The sequence below is a fragment of the Pantherophis guttatus genome, chromosome 5 (assembly GCF_059756535.1).
Source record: "Pantherophis guttatus breed Tessera chromosome 5, ASM5975653v1, whole genome shotgun sequence".
Taxonomy (NCBI): Eukaryota; Metazoa; Chordata; class Lepidosauria; order Squamata; family Colubridae; genus Pantherophis; species Pantherophis guttatus.
In genome coordinates this window covers 95,571,124-95,591,697 of record NC_142067.1, presented here as the reverse complement: position 1 = coordinate 95,591,697, position 20,574 = coordinate 95,571,124, and the positions used below count along the sequence as shown (strand labels likewise).

General features: G+C 36.5%; 1 protein-coding gene across 3 annotated transcripts in view; it reads left to right on the top strand.

Moving 5' to 3' along the window:
* Positions 1–5,181: 5,181 nt before the first annotated feature.
* Positions 5,182–20,574, top strand: part of TBC1D8 (TBC1 domain family member 8) — a 38,874-nt gene continuing 23,481 nt past the window's right edge. Inside the window, exons 1-2 of one of the 3 annotated variants that reach the window (XM_034431279.3) lie at positions 5,182–5,850; positions 17,095–17,205. In XM_034431279.3, the coding sequence (XP_034287170.1) occupies positions 5,724–5,850; positions 17,095–17,205 (238 nt within the window). In that variant the 5' untranslated portion in view covers positions 5,182–5,723. Of the gene's footprint in view, positions 5,851–17,094; positions 17,251–20,574 lie in introns of all 3 variants that reach the window. The other 2 variants (XM_034431278.3, XM_087895349.1) reach the window with 2 other exon arrangements.

Genomic DNA, 20,574 nt, shown 5'->3' with positions numbered 1-20,574 from the left:
TGGCTAAGCACCTTCCTGGCTGCACAGTTTGATGTATAAAGGGAACACAAATTGGAACCATAATCTTTTTTAAAAACTAAATGTAATTTGTCTATAATGTTATTTAGAATCCAGAATAAGACACTCTAACTAAATAATTTTAACCATATGAATTAATAATACAAAAATTCTAATTGTAGAGTTATGAGATTTAGAAGAATCCTGATTCTGTTTTAAGAATAAATGAAGAAAAATGTTTCAGTAATGCGATAAGAACGGGACTGGAGAATGAGCAATTAGGATAGTAATGTCTGGGAGAAAAAAATATAACATTGTTTATTTAATTGTCCACATTTCTATCCAACAAAAGGTCAAGGTAGTTAATATTGTGAAAGTGAGAGAAAACTTTTTTTTTAATGGTTCCTTTTAGTCATTGTTAATTCCTGGCTACTGCTTGGAGAAGTCTATGCAATTTTTTAAAGAAACCTTTACAGAAACTTTTTAAAGAAGAGAATGGACAACCATTTGTCTGCAATGGTATAGGGTTCCCTGCTTGAACAAGGGATTGATTAGAAGACCTCCAACGTCTCCTCCAAATCTGTTATTCTGTTCTGTTCTGTTCAGTTTGCCTTTGTCTTATTCCTAGGGCTGAGAAAGGATGACTAGTTCAAAATCACTCCATCATGTCTAATAATATTCTTTTAGGGGTATAATTTTGACCAACACGATTGCCTGCTATCTATATGGCTCACTATTAATTTCAATGTTTCATTAGTACTACAAAAATGAATATTATGTATGTGTTTTTAATGAAAACTCTAGCAGCCTCTCCACCAGATAGTTTGGCAATCTTTAAATGGTAAAAATATTTCATAATATTTAACATTAATATTAAATGAGCATACCGAAAGAAGCAGATTCAGATATTAATTTGTAAGGATTGTATGGCAAAATAGTAACTTTTTATTGTTGTAATTGGCAATAATAACTTGATACAAACTCAGATTAACCAAAGATTTCCTTGAGATTTTGTGCATTTTCTTACTTTGTGAAGCTTGTTTAGAAACTATCTGCCGCATTAGTAACAAAATTAAAATGGGATATTGATTTATAGTTCAATAATAAATCCCAAGCACCAGGTAAAATATATGTCTATTTATTGTAATGAGAATTATTTTTATAATGTAATGCTATATATTTCAGCTCATAAACTGTAAAGTAAGAGAATGTTACTCTAGTCATGGTTTAATCTCTTACGTATTCCCATTTTTTTAAAAAATGCAATTTTGACATTCTTTGGGTGATTTTGGCTGTTTAAATAATCAATTAGCAAAATAAAGGTAATTTAAAATAACATGTAGGACTGAATAAATAAATAATGAAGCACCTTAAGGGCTAACGGTAGGGAAAGTCATTAGGCGTTCTTCTCAGTAGCAAAATTAACACAGCCTGTACTTCAGAAATATTCATCTGACAACAGCTATCACTCTGCTGGAGCCTTTTCTAATGCAAAACTATGCAATATGTTTGTAGAAGGCCTCTAGTTAACAACTCAATAACATATTAATGTTCTAAGAACAAACATAATCAAAATCATAGGACAAAAAATGTGTAGCCTTTGGTTATCCTTTTAGAATACTATAATAATCTTTTAGCCTGAAGAAATAGGCAGGATTCTTCCAAGCATGAAGCCAACCATCTGCGTGGTTTAATTTCCCCCTGCTGCTTGCTAATTAAAGCAGTAGAAAGGGGGGAAAATAGGAAAAATGCCACATTTGTGTAAAAAATATCCTCACGTCACATAAACACCAATGGAGTTATGGACCTAACTAATCTTGAGTGTTTTTGGAGATCTCAAGTAAAATAACTCCAATGGCAGTTGTTGCGAGAAAGACAAAAGTATCATAATGTTGAGGATCAAAACTAAACATAATGATTTTATTCACAACTATGATGTAATCACATTTATTATCATCTCCAGTTTGGACTATTGCAATGCGCTCTACATGGGGCTGCCCTTGAAAAGTAACCAGAAACTTCAGCTTGCACAAAATGTGGACACAAAAGGAATCCTAGGTGTCCAAAGAATGGCGGATGCAACACCTTTATTATGTGAGCCAGTGTGTTTCTGGGTCCAATTCAAGGTGTTGGTTATGAACTTTAAAGTTCTATATGGCAATGGCATCAAGCTACTATGGGACCATCTTCGACCCATCACATCAGCCTTTCTCAACTGGTCAAGTAGGAAAGCTATGCTGCAGACCGGTCAGTCAATTTATTCCCACTGGCAGGGTCCAAGAAGAGACCGTGCCAGTGGTCTGCTATTGCCTCCACCATTTAGAATATTCTCCTCCCCCCAGAGGGGGGGCCCCAAGGCAGGCCCCCAATTCCTGGCTTTTCAAAAGTATCTAAACACCTGGCTCTGCCAGCTTACTTGGGGCTCAAAGAAGAAAATTTATTTATTTTATTTATTATTTTATCGGATTTATATGTCGCCCTTCTCCACAAGGATTCAGGGTGGCTCAAAGCAATAAGCGACAGCAAGTCCAGATTAAAAATTCAAACAATAAAAGAAACTAAAATTCCCATTAAAACCCCATTCAGTCCAGCCTTAGGGCTGGTTAGTGCCCTGAAAGTCTTCCCCCTGCCTTTTAATTAACTTTTAAATTAACTTTTAATTTAACTTAAATTAACTTTTAATGTCATGTTTTTAACTATTGTTGCCCTATTTTAAAGTTTTATATTCAGTTTTTATGTTTTAATAGTTTATCTGTACACCACCCAGGATCCCTCTATAAAGGATATGGGCAGTTTCTAAATATGATAATAAATAAACATACAAACAAACAAATGATTATTTACTGTTTATTGTTTGAGGCACTACAGCTCAAACAGCAGCTAAGAGAAGTGCAATTAAAATTACCAATGGTCAGAGCAATCTATGAAAAAGGTAATAGTACTGTATTAAGTATTCAGGGGGAAAAAGTGACTGAGATAAATGTTACTTCAAAAACCCCATTCTTACTTAAGGACTTCTCCCACTGCTACCACCCCCAATAATTGTAGGCTATCGACATTTACAGATAAAATATTTTCAAATTTTAAAAGTGGGAAATTAATATGATATAAAGCAAAAGTCCAGCTTCCAGAATTAATTTTATTTTGAAAAATTTTTGAAAAATTACTGTAGTCTTAATCCCACAGATACACAAATTACCCATGGCTGCAACTTAATACTTCATTTGGAAATGTATTTCCCTTTCTAGAAAAAAAGACAAACACAAGTACGAGTAAGGAGAATTTCATGGAAGAAACAATGGAGAGAGTGACAGGTAGAAATCTATAACCAATCATGTCTTTCAGTGGCAAAGGTGCTGTGAAATGCAAGTTCTCTCAGCAGACATTTTGAGTTCTCATTCCATATTCTCAAAATGAGCCTTGGTAGTACAGTGGTTTAATGCATCCTGTTATTAACACAGCTGCCTGCAATTTCTGCAGGTTCGAATCTTACCAGGCTCAAGGTTGACTCAGCCTTCCATCCTTTTTAAGGTAGGTTAAATGAGGACCCAGTTTGTGGGGGCAATAAGCTGACTTTGTATAAATATACAAAAGTATGAAGGCTATTGCTTAACGCATTGTAAGCCGCCCTGAGTCTCCGGAGAAGGGCGGCATATAAATCAAATTAAAAAAAAAAATTCTGGATATTCCCCCCCTCCCCCACAAATCTGGAAAAGTCTCTACTGCTTTAAGTAGATAGGTGGGACATTTGCAATTCCTTATTGCTTTTGAAGCATCCCTATGTCTTACAGTCTAAACCACTGTATAAACCATGTCAACATCTTTTTTGGGGGTGGTTTAGTAAAAATAATGTGTGCATATGTAACCAGGTATACTGTATGTTGATTTAAAATACAAACGGTATTTGGAGTATTTTTATTTAAATAGAATGTTATATTTAAACAAAGTAGGAAATTCTTAACCTCTTAATAGCAGCTCTAATCTATGTTACATGGAAAGAAGGGGCTTCAAAATGGAATAGTTATTCCAATATACTACCGGTGTTTCTCAACCTTGGCAACTTGAAGATGTGCGGACTTCAACTTCCAGACTTCCCCAACCAATTTCTATAGAGATGCACTGAAGGATTTTTTTCCCCTAGATCTTTTCCCACTGCAGTCTTTCCCTGGATCCAGCAAACTTTTGAATTCTTCCTTTTTTTGGCTTCTCACACCACCCCAAATCTGGCCTCAATCTTTTCTATTTCTGGAGAGTCATCCTGCTGATGGACAATCAGACATAGCCCTGAGCTGCTTTTGAGTGGGCAGAAGCATGCCCAGCTTGGCTTCTGAACTTCTTCCCAAACCCTTTACCAGCAATGACTGTAAATTGGATCTCTGTTTTCTTCTGTGTAACTAAATTAATATGTCTGTCTGTATCTGTATGTCCCTGGTCTCCCCTTCTGTTGCATGTAATACATGTGTACATGCATTGACAGGTACAAGCTGAACTGTGTCCTGCTTTGGATCACAGAACTTAGAATGGAGTGGTCGCCAACTTCCAAGACACTGCCCCAACTGCCACTACATTTTTAATCATTTTGTTTTTGCAAGCTTCTCCCACCATATAAAATGTAGTCCCATTGAAATCTTTTTATAGTGTTTTCCTGCTAATAATTTCAAGCCCTTTACATATTATTTCCAACATTCATACTTATTGTCTATCATATTGGTTCAAGTATTGCTCTATTGTAGACGCAACCCCTTGATGTGGTTTGGTTGGTCATTTGGGACTTCTGAGCCTGGCCCTCACTATTTGTCCTTACAGTATATGTTAGTGGCACATTCTCTCTTTTTCCCCCCCCTCCTCTCTTATACACAACAAAGATTATTATTATTATTATTATTATTATTATTATTATTATTATTATTATTATTATTATTATTATTATTTATTTATTTATTTATTTATTTGATTTGTATGGTGCCCTATCTCCATAGGACTCAGATAATCTATCTGAATCACTAATATGAATATGCAAAAATCTATTTAAGGTGTGATGAAATTAAGTTGCTGATTATAATTAGTTATGTTTTAGCTATCCCCAGCTCCTATTTCCAGTGGTTCATTTCTAAAAGTATGACAACCATTTGATAAAACACCTTCCTGGCTTTGGAAAAGAAGAGCTCTCCCACGCTCCCGGTCGTTAAGAGATGAATCTCAGGAAGGGAAAGGAAGCTGTTTTCTACTCATGTTTAGAGTCGCTCTTTACTGAGTGCGACCAAATCTTGTTTCCAAGAGCTTTGTCCTCTGGGACAGCAGGCAAGATTGCGTGGAAGCTCTGCCTGGCCTATTCTCAGTCGGCTAGTAGACGAACCACCCAAGCGGGCTGTGGATTTCCTCTTTTCGTTTTTCCCCCCCTCCGCGGAGGCCAGACTTCTCTCTCTCTCTCTCAGGCAGAGACGCGCCAACGGGGGAGGAGAGGAGTCCGGACCGCCTCGGCTGTAGCCCGATCGCTCCAGAACAGCGCCTCGTTCGCTCTCCAGGCAGCCTTCCGGGCAAGGAGCGTCCATCCCCTCGAGAGGCAAAGACCCGGAGCGGCGGCTCCTCCCCCGGACTCGGGGCGGAGGGAGGCAGGGAGAAGGACTGAATCGCTCTCTCGCTCTCGGTCTCTCTCGCGGACGCGGCTGGAGCGGTGGCGGGCGATGTGACCCTGGTAGCGGGGCGAGCTACAGCTCGGCGGGAAGATGTGGCTGAAGCCCGAGGAGGTGCTCCTGAAAAACGCCCTCAAGCTCTGGGTGACCCAGAAAAATAGCGGCTACTTCGTACTGCAGCGCCGGCGGGGACACGGCGACGGTAGCGGTCGGTTCACCGGTACGGAGCTCCCTGGGGTTCATGTTCGGCCGATCCCGCCGGACTGGGGAGGGAAGAAAGGGCAGAACCGGGCCCTGGGCGGAGAGGCGGAGGAAGGGCGAGTCCTTCCAGGCAGCCGCGCACAAACCAGCAGGGAAAGGCGTAGGAGTTGCTTGCGAACCCCTCAGGTGCAAGAGGAGCGGTGGTCGGTCTTTTGGCCTGGGAAAACGACCCCGTTCCTTCGTCCCCTTCCAGAGGGAGGCCCATCGGGCTTCCCTTGCTGTCCCACGAAGGGGTCTGTACGCCACCACGAAGTCTCCTGGACTTTGAGGTGCCGCAAGGGAGCCTCTGCCTCCCCATTTGTACATCCCGGCGCCCTCTTGAGGGGCAGCGAGGCGGAGGCGGAGGAAGGAACTTCCGCGGGGATGAGGAGGGAAAGGCCGCCGCTCCTGTGCCCGAAGTGGGAAAAGGAGGGCAGGAGGAAAAAGAAGCCCCTGCTTAGGCAGACTCCGCCAGGGAGCCCCGCGAAAGAATGTCGAAGCGGAATACTTTTCGTAGGCTTGGTCTGCAAATAGTGGCTTTCCTTTTCCTCCGAAGGAGGCGGGTGGGTTGGGGATGGTCTATAAAGGATACCCAATTCTGTCTTTCTCTCTATGCTGTCTCGTTATATAAACTCCCTAAATCCATTTGTAAAAACACAGAATATATTCAATAAAAGAAAACTTTATTTGTGCTTTCGGAAAACCTGATTCTTGCAAGATGCTAAAACTTATAAAATATAGGATGAGTTCTTTTGATACCTCACAGCTGTTGAGGTGAAAAAAAGGGGGAAAATTAGAGAATTTTATTTGAAGAGCACAGTTCACAAGAGAGAACTTGAACTTGAAACTATTTGGAAGGAAATAATAGATGTATTTAAGAATTACCATATGTAAACCTCTCCACCACCTATAGACACACTGTTTTTAAATACTAAACTTAAGTAAATCCTACATTCATTTCTATAACTTCTAGTATAGGTCTTGAAGGTATAATTATGGACATAGAAGTTTATTTTAAACAAATATATACAAGCACTTTTCTTAATTGCTTTTGCTTGGAGATTACAAAAATATTCTTCAACAAAGTAGTTCAAATATATCTGAAAATATTCATCTTAAAACAATAATAATGTATTAAATAATATTTATTATTTAACTTCTACAACAAATGGTTCAGAATAGTCATGGTGAAACTATCTACAGTATGCTAATTATAGAAATAAACTGTTTCATCATTTTTAATATTGTTGACAATTCTTTTACTATAATGATGGCATGATAGTTATCCACATAATTGTGTGGTCACTAAGAATCCACAATGACTTGGCTCACAGCCACCAACTAGTTGTGAAATCAGTTATTCACTAATTTACCTGCATTTTCTTTTCTCTATGAACCAGTTTCAATATAGATTATAGTTAGCAGTTATAGTTATTAAACTGCGCTCTTATTTTAGTGATGTTTGATGCATATAATATGATATGTCAAAGCCAGACAAATCTCATTATGGCTTAACAATGATGTTTGAGCACAGTGTATCTCTATGAATTAACTATGCTGAAAATGTCAGAAATTCCTAAGCTAGAAGTGTCAATTTTATCCTGATTATTAAAAATACAATTTTTCACTTTGAATTTATTTCTCAAATATAAGTAGTAATAATTCTACAGTATACTTCAGTAGCCAAATTACCTCTATACTTACCTTGTAATTAAAATACATTGCCAAATATAGAAGTGATAGTCAGTGGATTTCAAAACTGAAGTTTTCAAATTTCATTGATCCTTTCAAGCCACTTGTAATGCCCATTTGGCTCCATCTATCCAGCTTTCCAATTTATTCTATCTGATATTGTCTTTACTAATAAAAATCCCTGTTATTTGTCCTGGTAGCAAAGAAAGGAGTATATTAACAATACACTTATAAATACCATGTGCTGATAGGAAAATGTTAACATTAAGATGGAAGTGATAATTTTTTTATTTTCAGCCTTCACTTTTTCTGATGATTCCATTTTCTACATCACTTCTTTATTTATATTATCAGGCTTCTCATATTTTTCTACAGATTATTTATATCAGATATAATTAATTTATAGAATTCACTGGCTAATGTATCTTTAACCTATATCATCACATGGTTGATGTATGAAGACACAAGTTATGGTTTAAATTGTGCAAACTAGGTGGCTTGTTTCACAAACAGTGGTTAAAATATTCTGATTTAGTGCTACATGTGGATGCAACCATTTACCCAAGAAATATTAAGAAGTCTGAAGTCTTTACTAAAAATAATTTGCAGTGGTAATTTAACACCTATTAAATTGTATGCTTGGATGAAACATGATGCTAAATATTAAACACATGACCAAAACAGTAACTAAATCTACTGAAATTTATTTCCTGACTAGATCAACTTTTTGCCACCCCAATCAAATCCTGATAAATCTAGTTTGAGAAGATATAATTTGAAAGGTATTATGTAATGTGCCTATTGTCTTAACAATACACATGTACTGTATTAATTTCATGAACACATTGTTGAACAGATTTAAAGAGATGAAACATGAAAGTGTCTTTGAGGTTTTCACAAGGGATTGATATTATGACATTCTTTATAGCTAATTATAAGAAGGAATGTCCTGCTGTTATGAAACTGGTGTGGGAAGATTACAGACTTTAAAGTTTATGGAAATAATGCAGTTAAAGTTAACAGTCTCCCAAATTGCACCCATAAACTCTATTATTTCTCTTAAAAGTCTCCTTTTCTTTAAAATGTCGATCCATTTCCTTAGTTTTTGTAGTTCATAGTTATGTATAACATCTTTCAGCAGCAGAATACCTGCTTTACCCAAAAGAAGCAGTCGTGCTTTACCTATTTTAAAAAATTGCTTTAATTGTGAGAAAATTTGGCATTGAGACCTCATGAAAAATACAGTGTTTTAGCAATCACATGATAGCAGTGAGAGACTAGAAGGTTCCAAATCCTGCTGTGCTTTACTGAAAGTGTAAGTGCTTCATAGAGATTTTGCTTTTTCATTATTAGTCCTTACTAGCATAAACAGCAGGCTATTATGATAATCTAAAATGTATGGAGCACCAGGTTGCTCATTTTTTCTTTACTATTATTATGTCAAAATATGTATAATTAAAGTAAGCTCACAGTATTTTTTTTAATTCATGCTTCCTTTTCCCTTTTCTTATGTTTTCCTTGCTCTGCCTCCCATGTTTTGGGTATATTTCATATCCAGTCTCTGTAAAAATATATTTATAAGGTGCTGTAGAAATAAATGTACATGTTGAAAATCTCTTATCAAAATCAATTGGATTTAAAAGCTTAGGATGCACCCTAATTCTTGAAATCTACCCATCAAATTTATAGATTTTTCAAAAATATTTTGATTGGCTTCATTGAAGATTATACTGCATTTTGACATTGAATTTGTTAGTGTGCTCCTGATTAAATTTATATGTTAGGGAGATTTACCATATATAAGATACTGTCTTAGTTAAAACTTAAATGTTTTAAAAACATGACTTTTTGAAAATAAGCATGATCCAAACCGGAGATAGCCCGCATTCCAACTTTTATGTAAGAAAAGACACACATTTGAAACAGACATAGAACATTATGTCACCAGCTGTCATAATTCCTGTCTCCATTTCAGTGTAATGCCTTTAAATACAATATTCTCCATTTTCAAAAAAACGTTTGTTTGTTTGTTTATATCCTGCCTTTATTTTTTTTACAAATAACTCAAGGCAGCAAACATATCCAACACACTTTTCTCCTTCTATTTTCCCCACAACAACCCTGGGAGATAAGTTGGGTTGAGAAAGAGGGACTGGCCCAGGGTCACACAGCTGATTTTCATTGTGAAGGCAGTACCTGAACTCAGTGTCTTGCTTTCTAGCCTAGTACCTTAACCAGTAGGCCAAACTGGTTCTCAGTGATGAGAGAATGATAGAATAAACTAATGAGAGAATATTGGCTATTCATTTTATCTTCTCTCACAGTTTTTGTTGAAAGGAAAACCACCGACTTTGTTTAGCTGCTGCTTTGAGTGATCTAAAAATAATGTCCATAACTGCTAGAATTAAGATGACCCTTGATTAAGAAGTATATTAGTATATGGTATTCATGAATAGTGATTATACTACTGAATTCAATTGCAAGTTTTCAGCAGTGAGAAACTAAAAAAAAGTTTCTTACTAATAATGTCCTACATACAAATATACATCTATAGAAAAAACAAAATTCTTTCTTAGAGCACACAGAACTTTTGACTCCTTTTGTTCATAATCAGGAATAGTGAAAATAGTTAATGTAGAAAATAATGGCTATGGTCCAGATTGTGAATACTATCTAGTTTTGGCATCTCGTATATGAAGTATGTTAAATGGTTATGGCATTTACATGCATTTGAAAAGTCAAATGATCTAAATTTGTGTTCGCTAAAAAAAGATAGCATTTAATTGATTGATGGCATTACATAGCTATTGATAACTATATTTATACTTTCTCTTAAAACGAAAGTGGAGGTGGTTTTCACTGACTTTTTAAAGTAGAATTAGTTTATTTTTCCTTTTATATATCTGTTGCTGCTTTAATGTAATTCTAAGATAAATGCCAATATATAGATAGATATAAAAAGTCATGGGCTATACATGTGAAAATTAATTATATATATAAAATGGAGTGCACCGTGGGGAGTATATCTATTGCTATTAATGTAACTCATAAAATCCAACCAAGTTTGATAAAATTGTGGTATCTGCTTATGAAATCTCATTATTTTATCTGTGATTTTTTTCTAACATGGCAATTGAAAAGACTTTATTAATCCACAACTCAGATATGGTTTTCTGTGTTGCACAATTACAGTTTTGGCTGCTATAATTAAATAATCATTTTTTTAAGCTTATGCTTTGCTCTTTTAAATAAGTATAGTAATCCTAACTGTGGAGATTATCTGATTGTTTCAAACTTTAATAATTAGATTTACATTTTCCAGCAAAATATCATATGTTTAATATCTCCTACCTAGATTCTAAAACCAGAACAATATTGCAGCTCAGATCTCTAGAATCTGTTGCTTATCAGCTTTCCAGCAAATGTTTCAGGTCTTTGTTATATCCTTAAACTTTATGAAAACAAATCCATTATTATTTCAACCAATCATTCAGGGAAGTGATTTCCTTTTTTTATTATTATAAGCATATCCTTAGCAATGAAAGTAGCGTCAACTCAATTCAGATCATCCTGCAAGGCCAGATTTCTCATCCTAATTATTATTTTAGGATAATTGAATTCTATATTTTTAGACTTCTCCGGTCCAGTATCAACTTAAGAGTCATTTGATTTTCTATAACAACTCCTTTCCATCCATTCAGAGTGATAATATACAAATGAAAACAAGGCACAGGACAATTACTGGCTGATGTAAAAAAGCATGCATGCATAAACCATTCAGGTAGTTCTCGACTTACAACCATTTGTAAATAGTGACTGTTTGAAGTTACAAGAACACTAAAAAAAGTGACTTATGAGCTCTTACAATTGTTGCAGCATCTCCATGGTCACATGATTAAAGTTCGGGCACTTGGCAATTATTGATTGCACTGTCCTGGGCTCATGTAATCACCATTTGCAACTTTTCCAGGCAGCTTCTGAGAAGCAAAATCAATTGAGGAAGCCAGATTTGCTTAATGACCACATGATTCACTTGACAACTATGCCCAAAAGGTTGTAAAATAGGGCACAGCTCACTTAACAACTGTCTTGTTTAACAATGGAAATTTTGGGCCACACTTATCTTTTCAATATTTCATCATTGGGTCAAACTGGTGGCCTGTGGGCCGGATGCCTCACGCATGGGCCACGCCAACTCCAGTTCTGCAAAGGGAAAAACGTCACGACATCCGTGCCCTTATGCAAGCAACCAAATAACCCAAGAAGCCTTTAATTAAGTGTAATTCAAATTGGGAAACCATGGTTTAGGAACAAGCAAGATAACAAGCCAACCTGAAGCTATGTTTAAGTGTATTGACTTATTCAAAAGTCACTTAACAGTTCACAACGGTTTAGGAAAAAAATGGGAAACTGATCAATTTAAAAAGTTTGGGTTTGTTACAAAAGGAGTAATAGAGAGAGATTTTATGCATATTCAATCAAGATACAAACATGCAAATACGTCTATCATCTTTACAAGTCAGTGCACATGATAAAGCAAATACCACAGCCTTTTTTTAAAGCCCCCACATCAATAGTATAATGCTATTCAGCTTCTCTCTACTAAATAACCTCTTCCACCATTTTCAACCATTTTCAATCAGCAGGACATTTATCAGGCTGTAAAGAGTTAGGGTGGAGTAAGACAGCTGGCAATGATAAGAGTTTGATTGCTGTTTCCTAACCTCTTGACTCAAAGCACCTAAATTAAGCATATTGAAAGATATTCAATGCTAGAGGAATATTTAAAGTTTGTTTATGAAAAGAAATTCAATGTTAGAGGGATTTTTTTTTGGCTGCAGATAGGTGAATGAATCAGTAAGCAGTACAAATTAGATTCCCTTTTTAAAAATCAGAAATAATATTTGTACTGAGTTTTCAGATATTCAGATTGTTTTGTATATATTAACATACTCAGAAGGGTGGAGATCTCTCAGGTTTTCTGCTCTTAATGGCTTGGATTTTAAAAGATTATTTTGCTTTTTTTAAAAATAAAAAACTCTTCAATCATACTAAAATTATTTATGAATTTAGTTTTCCTCCAGTTTCATTACTATTATCTGCTAAAGAGATGTCCTGTCTTACAAAATAATCTATTTCAGGAAGATTCCTAGGAAAGATTAGATTGTACAAATATAAAGTGAGTTCAAGTCTCGCCTTAGGCATAAAAGCCAGCTAGGTGAATTGGATCTTTTAATTGTCTTTCAACACAATCCACCTCACAGCTTTGTTGCTGTGAGGAAAATAGGAAGAAGAAGGAGTGTTAGCTATATTCACTGCCTTGAGATATTTATAAAAAACATTAAAGGCAATCAATCAATCAATCAATCAGTAAATAGCATTTCCCATTTTAATAATAGTGAAAGGACATTCATACTTCAATAATTCTTTTTTTCTTTTCTGATTACAGCCCTCCATTCCAAATGTCCCAGAGAATTAGGACAAAGCTTAGAAAGCTTAGACTAAAACGATGAAAAATTTCTTGTACAAGCATTATTATATAGCAGCTACACTGGAAAGACATAACTACAATCCTGTGAATGGGTATTTAGGGGAATTTAGCAATACTTACTTCCTGATTTGCACATCTTACAGAAATTCTATTTCAGTTTCCCAAACTGTCAGTTGACAGTTGCTTCAGCCCAGGCAACAGACTGGCGTCATCTACTTCACTTTACCTAGTGGGAATTTTTTATATTGCTTATGCCATCTAGCTGCTAATTCCTCTTCCACTGTCTAGTATCTGTTGGCCTTGATAGAATAGTAATTTATATAACAATTGTTATGAAATCTTCTTCTCCATGAGTCTTTACATTTTATATTTTACATGTAAATAAAATCAAATTGCCTTCAAGTTGAGTTAACTCTTCTTGATTTGTGAAATCTTTGGTGCTCTTTGAACTTGGTCATTTGCTTGCAAACATTTCATTACCAGACTAAGTAACATCTTCAGCGATGTTATATACCCGTGATGGCGAAGCTATGGCACGTGTGCCACAGGTGGCACGCGCAGCCATATCGGGCACACGAGCATTGCCCTTGCTCAGCTCCAGCACATATGTGCATGCCAGTCAAATAATTTTTGGGCCTTCTGGGCCCACCAGAAGTCAGGAAACGGGTTGTTTCTGGCCTCTGGAGGCCTCCGTTTTCACCCTCCCCAGGCTCCAAGAAAGAAATTATGGGTGCGGGCATGCGCACGTGCAATCCCCCTCCAGGTCCCCTGCTTTTGGCACGCAACGGCAAAAAGGTTAGCCATCACTGTTATATACAGTAACTTGCGGTATAGGTAGGTGTATTATTTTCATCATGTTTTCTGATGGCTAGTTGGTGTTCATGGATGCGCTCTGCTAGCAAGTCTCTTGCCTGTCTGTCATACAACCGCTCAAAGTTCCAACCTCTCTGAAAACGAGTTATAAACCAGTTCCGATGGTTGGGAGAATACAGTCACATGACTGCACTTCAGTCGCTCAGCAACATGGTTCCATTTATAGACATTTAAAATGTCCCACAGTCAGATGACCACATTTTATTATGGTTTTGATAAATATGGAGGATACCTCCATTTTTCAGCAAAATCCTGCCTTAACAAACATGGCATTTATTTTACTACTGTTGTGTTTGCCTAATGACCATTGCAAAAATCAGATCGAGTTTTATGACATATGACTCCAATGGCCAGGCTCTATTACAGTCATACTGTATGTCAAGGACTACCTGTAGTGGCTGTTACAGTCCTTCCATTGTGTGTTTGTAGATAGCTCCTTTTCTTCTTCTTCTTGGGCTACTGGGCTATAGTTGGTTTCTATGCTACAGTGATACTCTGTGGTTATACTAGTCTTTTAGTTGTCTCTGAGATGTTTTTAATGTATGGCAGTATTATCCTTTTAATAGTTTGTGTTTGTTGTGCTGTTGTGACTTGAATGATCAGATGCTTTTTGATAACATTCCATTTTGTTGAAAGATGTTATATAGGTGGTCTGTTTCCTTTCTCTGGTATTCTGAATGCAGTTGCAGTGCATTAATGCTCGTTTGAATAATGTTATTGTACAGCTTCTCTTGTGGGAGTTTTAGTTGTTATTTTGGTAATGGAGCATTTGGTTAGTGTGGATGGTTTTTCAATAGATTTGTGTTTCTAATTTGCTACCATTTCCTCTGCTGATGAGGATATCCAGGAAGGGAATGTGCTGTTGTTTTCTTCTTCCCTTGTGGATTTTATTCCTTTGAAGATGTTGATTGTTTCATGTGTATTCTGTTGTTTTTTTTATAAAGACAAAGTTATCTACACCACATATCCATATTTTTGACAGTATAAGTGGGAGAACTATAGTTTATAGTGCTGTATTATGGTCTCTGCTATAACTCCCAAAAATGGTCATCCCATGGAGTTCCTCTGATCTGTTGGTATATTTGTATATCAAACTGAAACTAGATAGTGAGGCAGAAATTGATGAGATCCATGATTCTCAGTATTTGATTTTACTGTATTTGATTAGGTCATATGTGTTGTGCAGTACTGCTGACAGGGATTCTTTTAGTAGTTTTGTGTCTATGGATATAAATAGTACTATGACATCAAATGAAACCATAATCTCCTATTCTATTGCTGGATCTTTGATTTTCTGGAAGCACTGTAGTGGGGAGTTGATAGAATATTTGTTCCCCTCTGTGAGATGTCCAAGCTGTTTTGTAAGTAGCTATGTCGTATGTTGGGCTTCCTGATAATAATGCAATTGGATGAAGAGTTATGTCAGGTTTATGTATTTTTAGATATCTACAGAAGCAGGGAGAATGGGCCCAGTGCTTTTCATCTACCACTGTTTTTCTTTTGTGATTTGACATTTCTTGGTTGTTATGGTTTCTCTTCATCAGTTTCTGTATTAGGTTATTTACTAGGATGTACGTTTTTGTTATAATATTTTTAACAATGTTTTTGTTACAACTCTTGTTGACATTCTGGATTACGGAAGTTTCACATCCAATTGCTAAAAAAAAAACAACCCATATTACTTGGCTTCTGAACCCAGCTGGGACTAGCCAGCTGCTGTCAACAACTGACAGAACATATATATACAACAATTCTATATATAGTTTACATTATTCTTTTTAAAAAAAATTCAGTGTGTCCAAATCAATTGTAGAACAGACATATTAAAATAGATAAAATAAATGAATTTAAAGATGGAGTATATAGTATTTACAGCACAGAACTCATTTTTTGTTTTAGTACTGATTTGTTATATATTAAATAAGTGTGATGGAAAGGTTAAAGCAAAACAAGGAACTGGATTATGAGAAATTCAGTTGTGAAAGAGGAATTGAACATAGTTTGAAACAAGAAGTACACATATGTGATATTCTCTATTGGATTCATTGTTAGGAGTTGTTCAGTTTCATTTTTATATACAAGTCCTTGGCTCATGCAGATTGAGATACTGATTCTCTAACCCCACTTAAATAAATTGTCAACTCTTGTTTGGCACTAAGATTTCCTGTAATAGATGCTATATTATTTTCTTGAAGTAAATAATACTTTTAACAATATTGCTCCAACTCATCCATGCCATCCATTTTCTAAAGTTACCGGTATATACTGAAGCCTATTTTCGTTATTTGGCCCATTCCAGACCCCTAACCTTATTAGAGTGTCAAACCAAGCCCAGAGAAAACACAGCAAAGTCCAGGAGTTCAGTCCTTATTTGCTTACACCTAGTAGACAGAATCCTGCCAAACTAAAGCTGTAACTTTTTAACTTACTAGGTATATTCAACTCAGCGCTGCAAAGTCTCTTAATCTGGGCCTCACTCTGGGAAAGTTCTGTCTTGCAAAAACTCTTTCCCACTTTTTCTCCATTTTACAGTGTTTACAAGCAATATAATTAATAAATAATACATCCGGCCTGCAACTTGGGGGTTGTCCTGGACTTGTGATTCCTGTTTGAAGGTGGCAGTCCTGGCTAGAGACCCTTTGCTCAAGTTCAGTTTGTGCACCAGTTGTGGCTTTCCTGGATCACAAGTCCCTGTGCTCAGTCATTCAGGCCCTAGTCATCTCACGACTGGACTACTGTAATGCGCTCTACATGGGGGCTACCCTTGAAGAACATTCGGAAGCCCAAGCTGGTGCAGAGTGCAATGGCACGGGCAGTTCTTGGGGCCCCAAGAATGGCCCATGTAACACTACTGCTTCATGAGCTGTATTTGCTGTCAGTCTGCTTCCGGGTGCAATTCAGGGTGTTGGTAATCACCTTTAAAGCCCTCCATGGCATGGGTCCAGCTTCTTGAGAGACTGTCTCAGCCCATTGGAATTGGCCTGTGTCATCTGTACTGGCAGGCTTGCATTTGAGACTGCTTCCGCAGGCAGGGTGAGCTCCTACTACACACTCCACCTTCTGCTGACCCAGCAGTTCAAAAGTGGGTAACTGCAAGTTGATTGACATACATTGGGAATGAAGTCTATTTTTCAACTACCCTTTTCCTCCTGTTGTATATTTGTCTAGGTCGTCTAGTAGGAGCTCTGGATGCTGTACTTGATTCTAATGCACGTGTTGCTCCATTTCGGATTTTGCTACAAGTACCAGGATCACCTACTTATTCTGCCATTGCATGTGGTGAGTTATTGAACGGATCAGAGCTTTACTGGGCCATTGCCATTGGTGAGTCATATAGCACGTGAAAACTGAACTCTGAGCATGCTGTGATTTGCATGTCAAAGAAAGTTGAAGGTAATATTACTGTGTGAAATAAGTAACACTTCTGTTTGGGTAAGCCATACTTAACAATTTTCATATTTTGTAATGTTTTCAAGTTTGGAAAATATTAAGAGTTGATGACCCAGTATTAAATGTTCTAATTATGTCATTGTGGAAGCTAAAAGACACGAGCATGGCTTTTCATACTGGAACTCACATGCATTATTTGCTTTTCCCCCCTAACAATTTAACAAAATCTATATGCTCACCCTGATCTACAAAGGGTTTTAAACATTTTGCAAATATATATGTATGTATGTATTTATTCGTATGCTGTACATAGGTGTGAATAAAATATTAACAATTTTGTCTGTTGTTGAGAATACACAAAATTGAAATGTGATTGGACGCATTTCCACAGAACTGAATAGGGATTGTCACTGGATCCTGTTTTGATTTTCAGAACAGCAGTTTTCAGCTTCAGCTCTGAGTAGCCTGTGTGTATATATAGTGTTGCTCCTGCATTCTTTGTGTTGGTGGTGGCAGGGGTGAATAAAATTCCTCAACCCTTAAAAGATGTGAGTAGGTGGATACCCTGCTGCTGGAAGTATGAGGAAGGAATTTTTTTGTTGATTTTTTTTCTGTTCACAAGCAGCTAATTTTAATAGTAAAGATCTTAATATTCTTTGATGATGCTTGGTTGAGGAATTGTAGACACTTAAAAACTCAGTACTTAAAAAGTTTTAGATTAAGTCCTTTTGTTTGTAACATTAAAATGGGAAAAATATAGATGCATAACTCAATTATTGATCTCCCCTCCCCCCCAAAAAACAGCAGATTCGTTGATTAGCAGAGTGCAGCTTTGTTTATATGGTTACATTTTTCTTTTTTGCAGTTAATAATGTTTTCTCTAATATTGAGAAAGCTGTGAGATTTTTATTGCCAGTTTGTTGATGTGATTCAGATTCTTTTTTAGGGTGAACAATTAGAAATCTTGATAATCCTCTACAAACTTTCCCCTTATTGAATTCTGCCTTGTATTCCATCCTCCTCCTTAGTCTGCCTCCTTTTTTTTCCAAACTTTAATACTGATTGGTTCAGTGGTGGGTTGCTACCGGTTCGCCCCAGATTGGGTGAACTGGTAGCAGCAGTGGCGGGAGGCTCCGCCCAACCGCCCAGATGCCTCTGCACATGCGCAGAAGCAGCACCTGTGCAAGCACATGAGCGAACCGGTTGCAATGGGTTTTGAAACCCGCCCCTGGATTGGTTCTGATATTGAAAACCTTTTTTAATTAGAGAAGAATGACATATGTAAAATAAATCATTTTGTCTAGTTAGTAGGATGATAATTGATATTTGTAGGATCAGTTTTTGTTGTGAGCTGCCAGAGTTTGGTACAAGATGGACTGCTATATAAATGTTTTAAATAAATAAAATATTAATTACAGCATGCAACTGAAGCATTTCATGGCTATATAAAGAAAGATTAATAACATACTCTGGAGAAAAAAAATAAATTATTTAGATTAGCTTTCCAAGGCATGCTGCCAAAAGCATGGAAATAATTCTCTAGGCTTGATAACAGAAGTCAGGAAAACAACAGGTGGACTCTGTCTTGCTCACAGCAATTGATTTTTGCCTACAGTTTCTTTGACCTTGCAGAAAATGAAGGGTAAAAATGCTAAGATTATCTTGCACTGTTCTTGTAACATACTTGTTCAGAAAGTACACATTTTAAAAAGTGGGCAACACAATATTCTCTCTATTCATGGTGATCAACTATCAGTAAATCTCTTTCATGCAATAAATTTGTTTCAGTTTTGCTACTGTTAGTCATATTGTCTGGTGGACACACTAATGAAGGCTACAGTGTTTTTATTCAATCAGAATTTGGTTTGTAGTTAAAAACTACCACATATGATAAGCTGCATATTCTGACCTTGTGAGAGAGATTTTCTGTCACATTATATCAGAGAAAAAGAGATACTATTAATTTGGTTGTTCAATGCTCATTAATGCAGGTAGTTTTCGACATATTGGAACTGGAAGTCCCATCACCTAGCAATGTAGTCAATAATTGACTGTACTGTCTAAGCATCCAATTTTACAAATTTTTTCCATAGTCATTACGTGACCATGTCATTAAGTGAATCTGGCTTTCCCCATTGACTTTGCTTGTTGGAAATCCCCTGGAAAGGTTGCAGATGGCAATCCCAGGACTCTGCAGTTATCATAAATGATGCCACTTCCCAAGAGCCCGAATTTGGGGGGAGGACAGGACGCTACAATAGTCATAAGGACTAGCTGTAACTAATTTTTTTCAGTGCCGCTGTAACTTTTTACACTCCTTAAATGAATGGTTGTAAGTCAATGACTACCTGTAATCATGCAGTAAAATGTACTTGTGTGAGTACTATAAGCTTTAATCAAACAAAATATTCAGAATATTGACTCATAAAGTGAGATCAGAATGAAGATTTGCAAATTAAGTGCGATATTTATAGGAATATATAAGCCAGTGTATTTTTTTTCTTCAAGGTCCCTTTGTTTAAATGTATAAACAGGTTTGAAACTAAATTTATGCCTTGTTACATCTATTCACAAGTTTATTTACAAGAGCTCAAGCAACTGTACAATTTTATTAAAACTAAATCTAGAATAATCATTTTTGTGATCATATAATTGCCATAAGATATATATATATACCTGTAATCAAGTTATTTTCATCCATTTCTCTTCCTTTCACACACAGAAGTCATTCTGTACTTGTTCTGATATTAATTTTCATTAATATCCTGCAACAATATTCATGTAATGTAAATACCTCATTTAAAAAATGTAGTTGTCCCTTCCACTTTCTTCCCTTTTCAGAGAGCAACAGCTGTTTATTAAACAGGTGAGCAAGATGCAGTATTTCAAAAAAAGATATGTAGATAGGACTTGGCCAGGAATACCAGAGCTATAGGCTAGATTGGGAAGCAAAAAAAACAAAAAAAAAAACCCACCCCAGTAGAAGGCAGTGACAAACCACTACGTACTGTACACCAGGAATCAAACTTGACTTGAAAGAAACTTTACCTTTTAAAATTTAGCTTCAGTTTTATTGCTTAGTCAAAATGCCTGAGTATAGGCAGCTGTGGTTTTACAGCTTGTGGGGGCATTTTGCAGCCTATCTTCTTTTCAAGCTCTAGTAGAGATGAAGTTAAAGCGTGCATTGTGCTGAAACAGACCTTATCTTGATTAATTGTGTTTATCGAGATATACAAGGTCTTCCTGTTGAGGACAGTT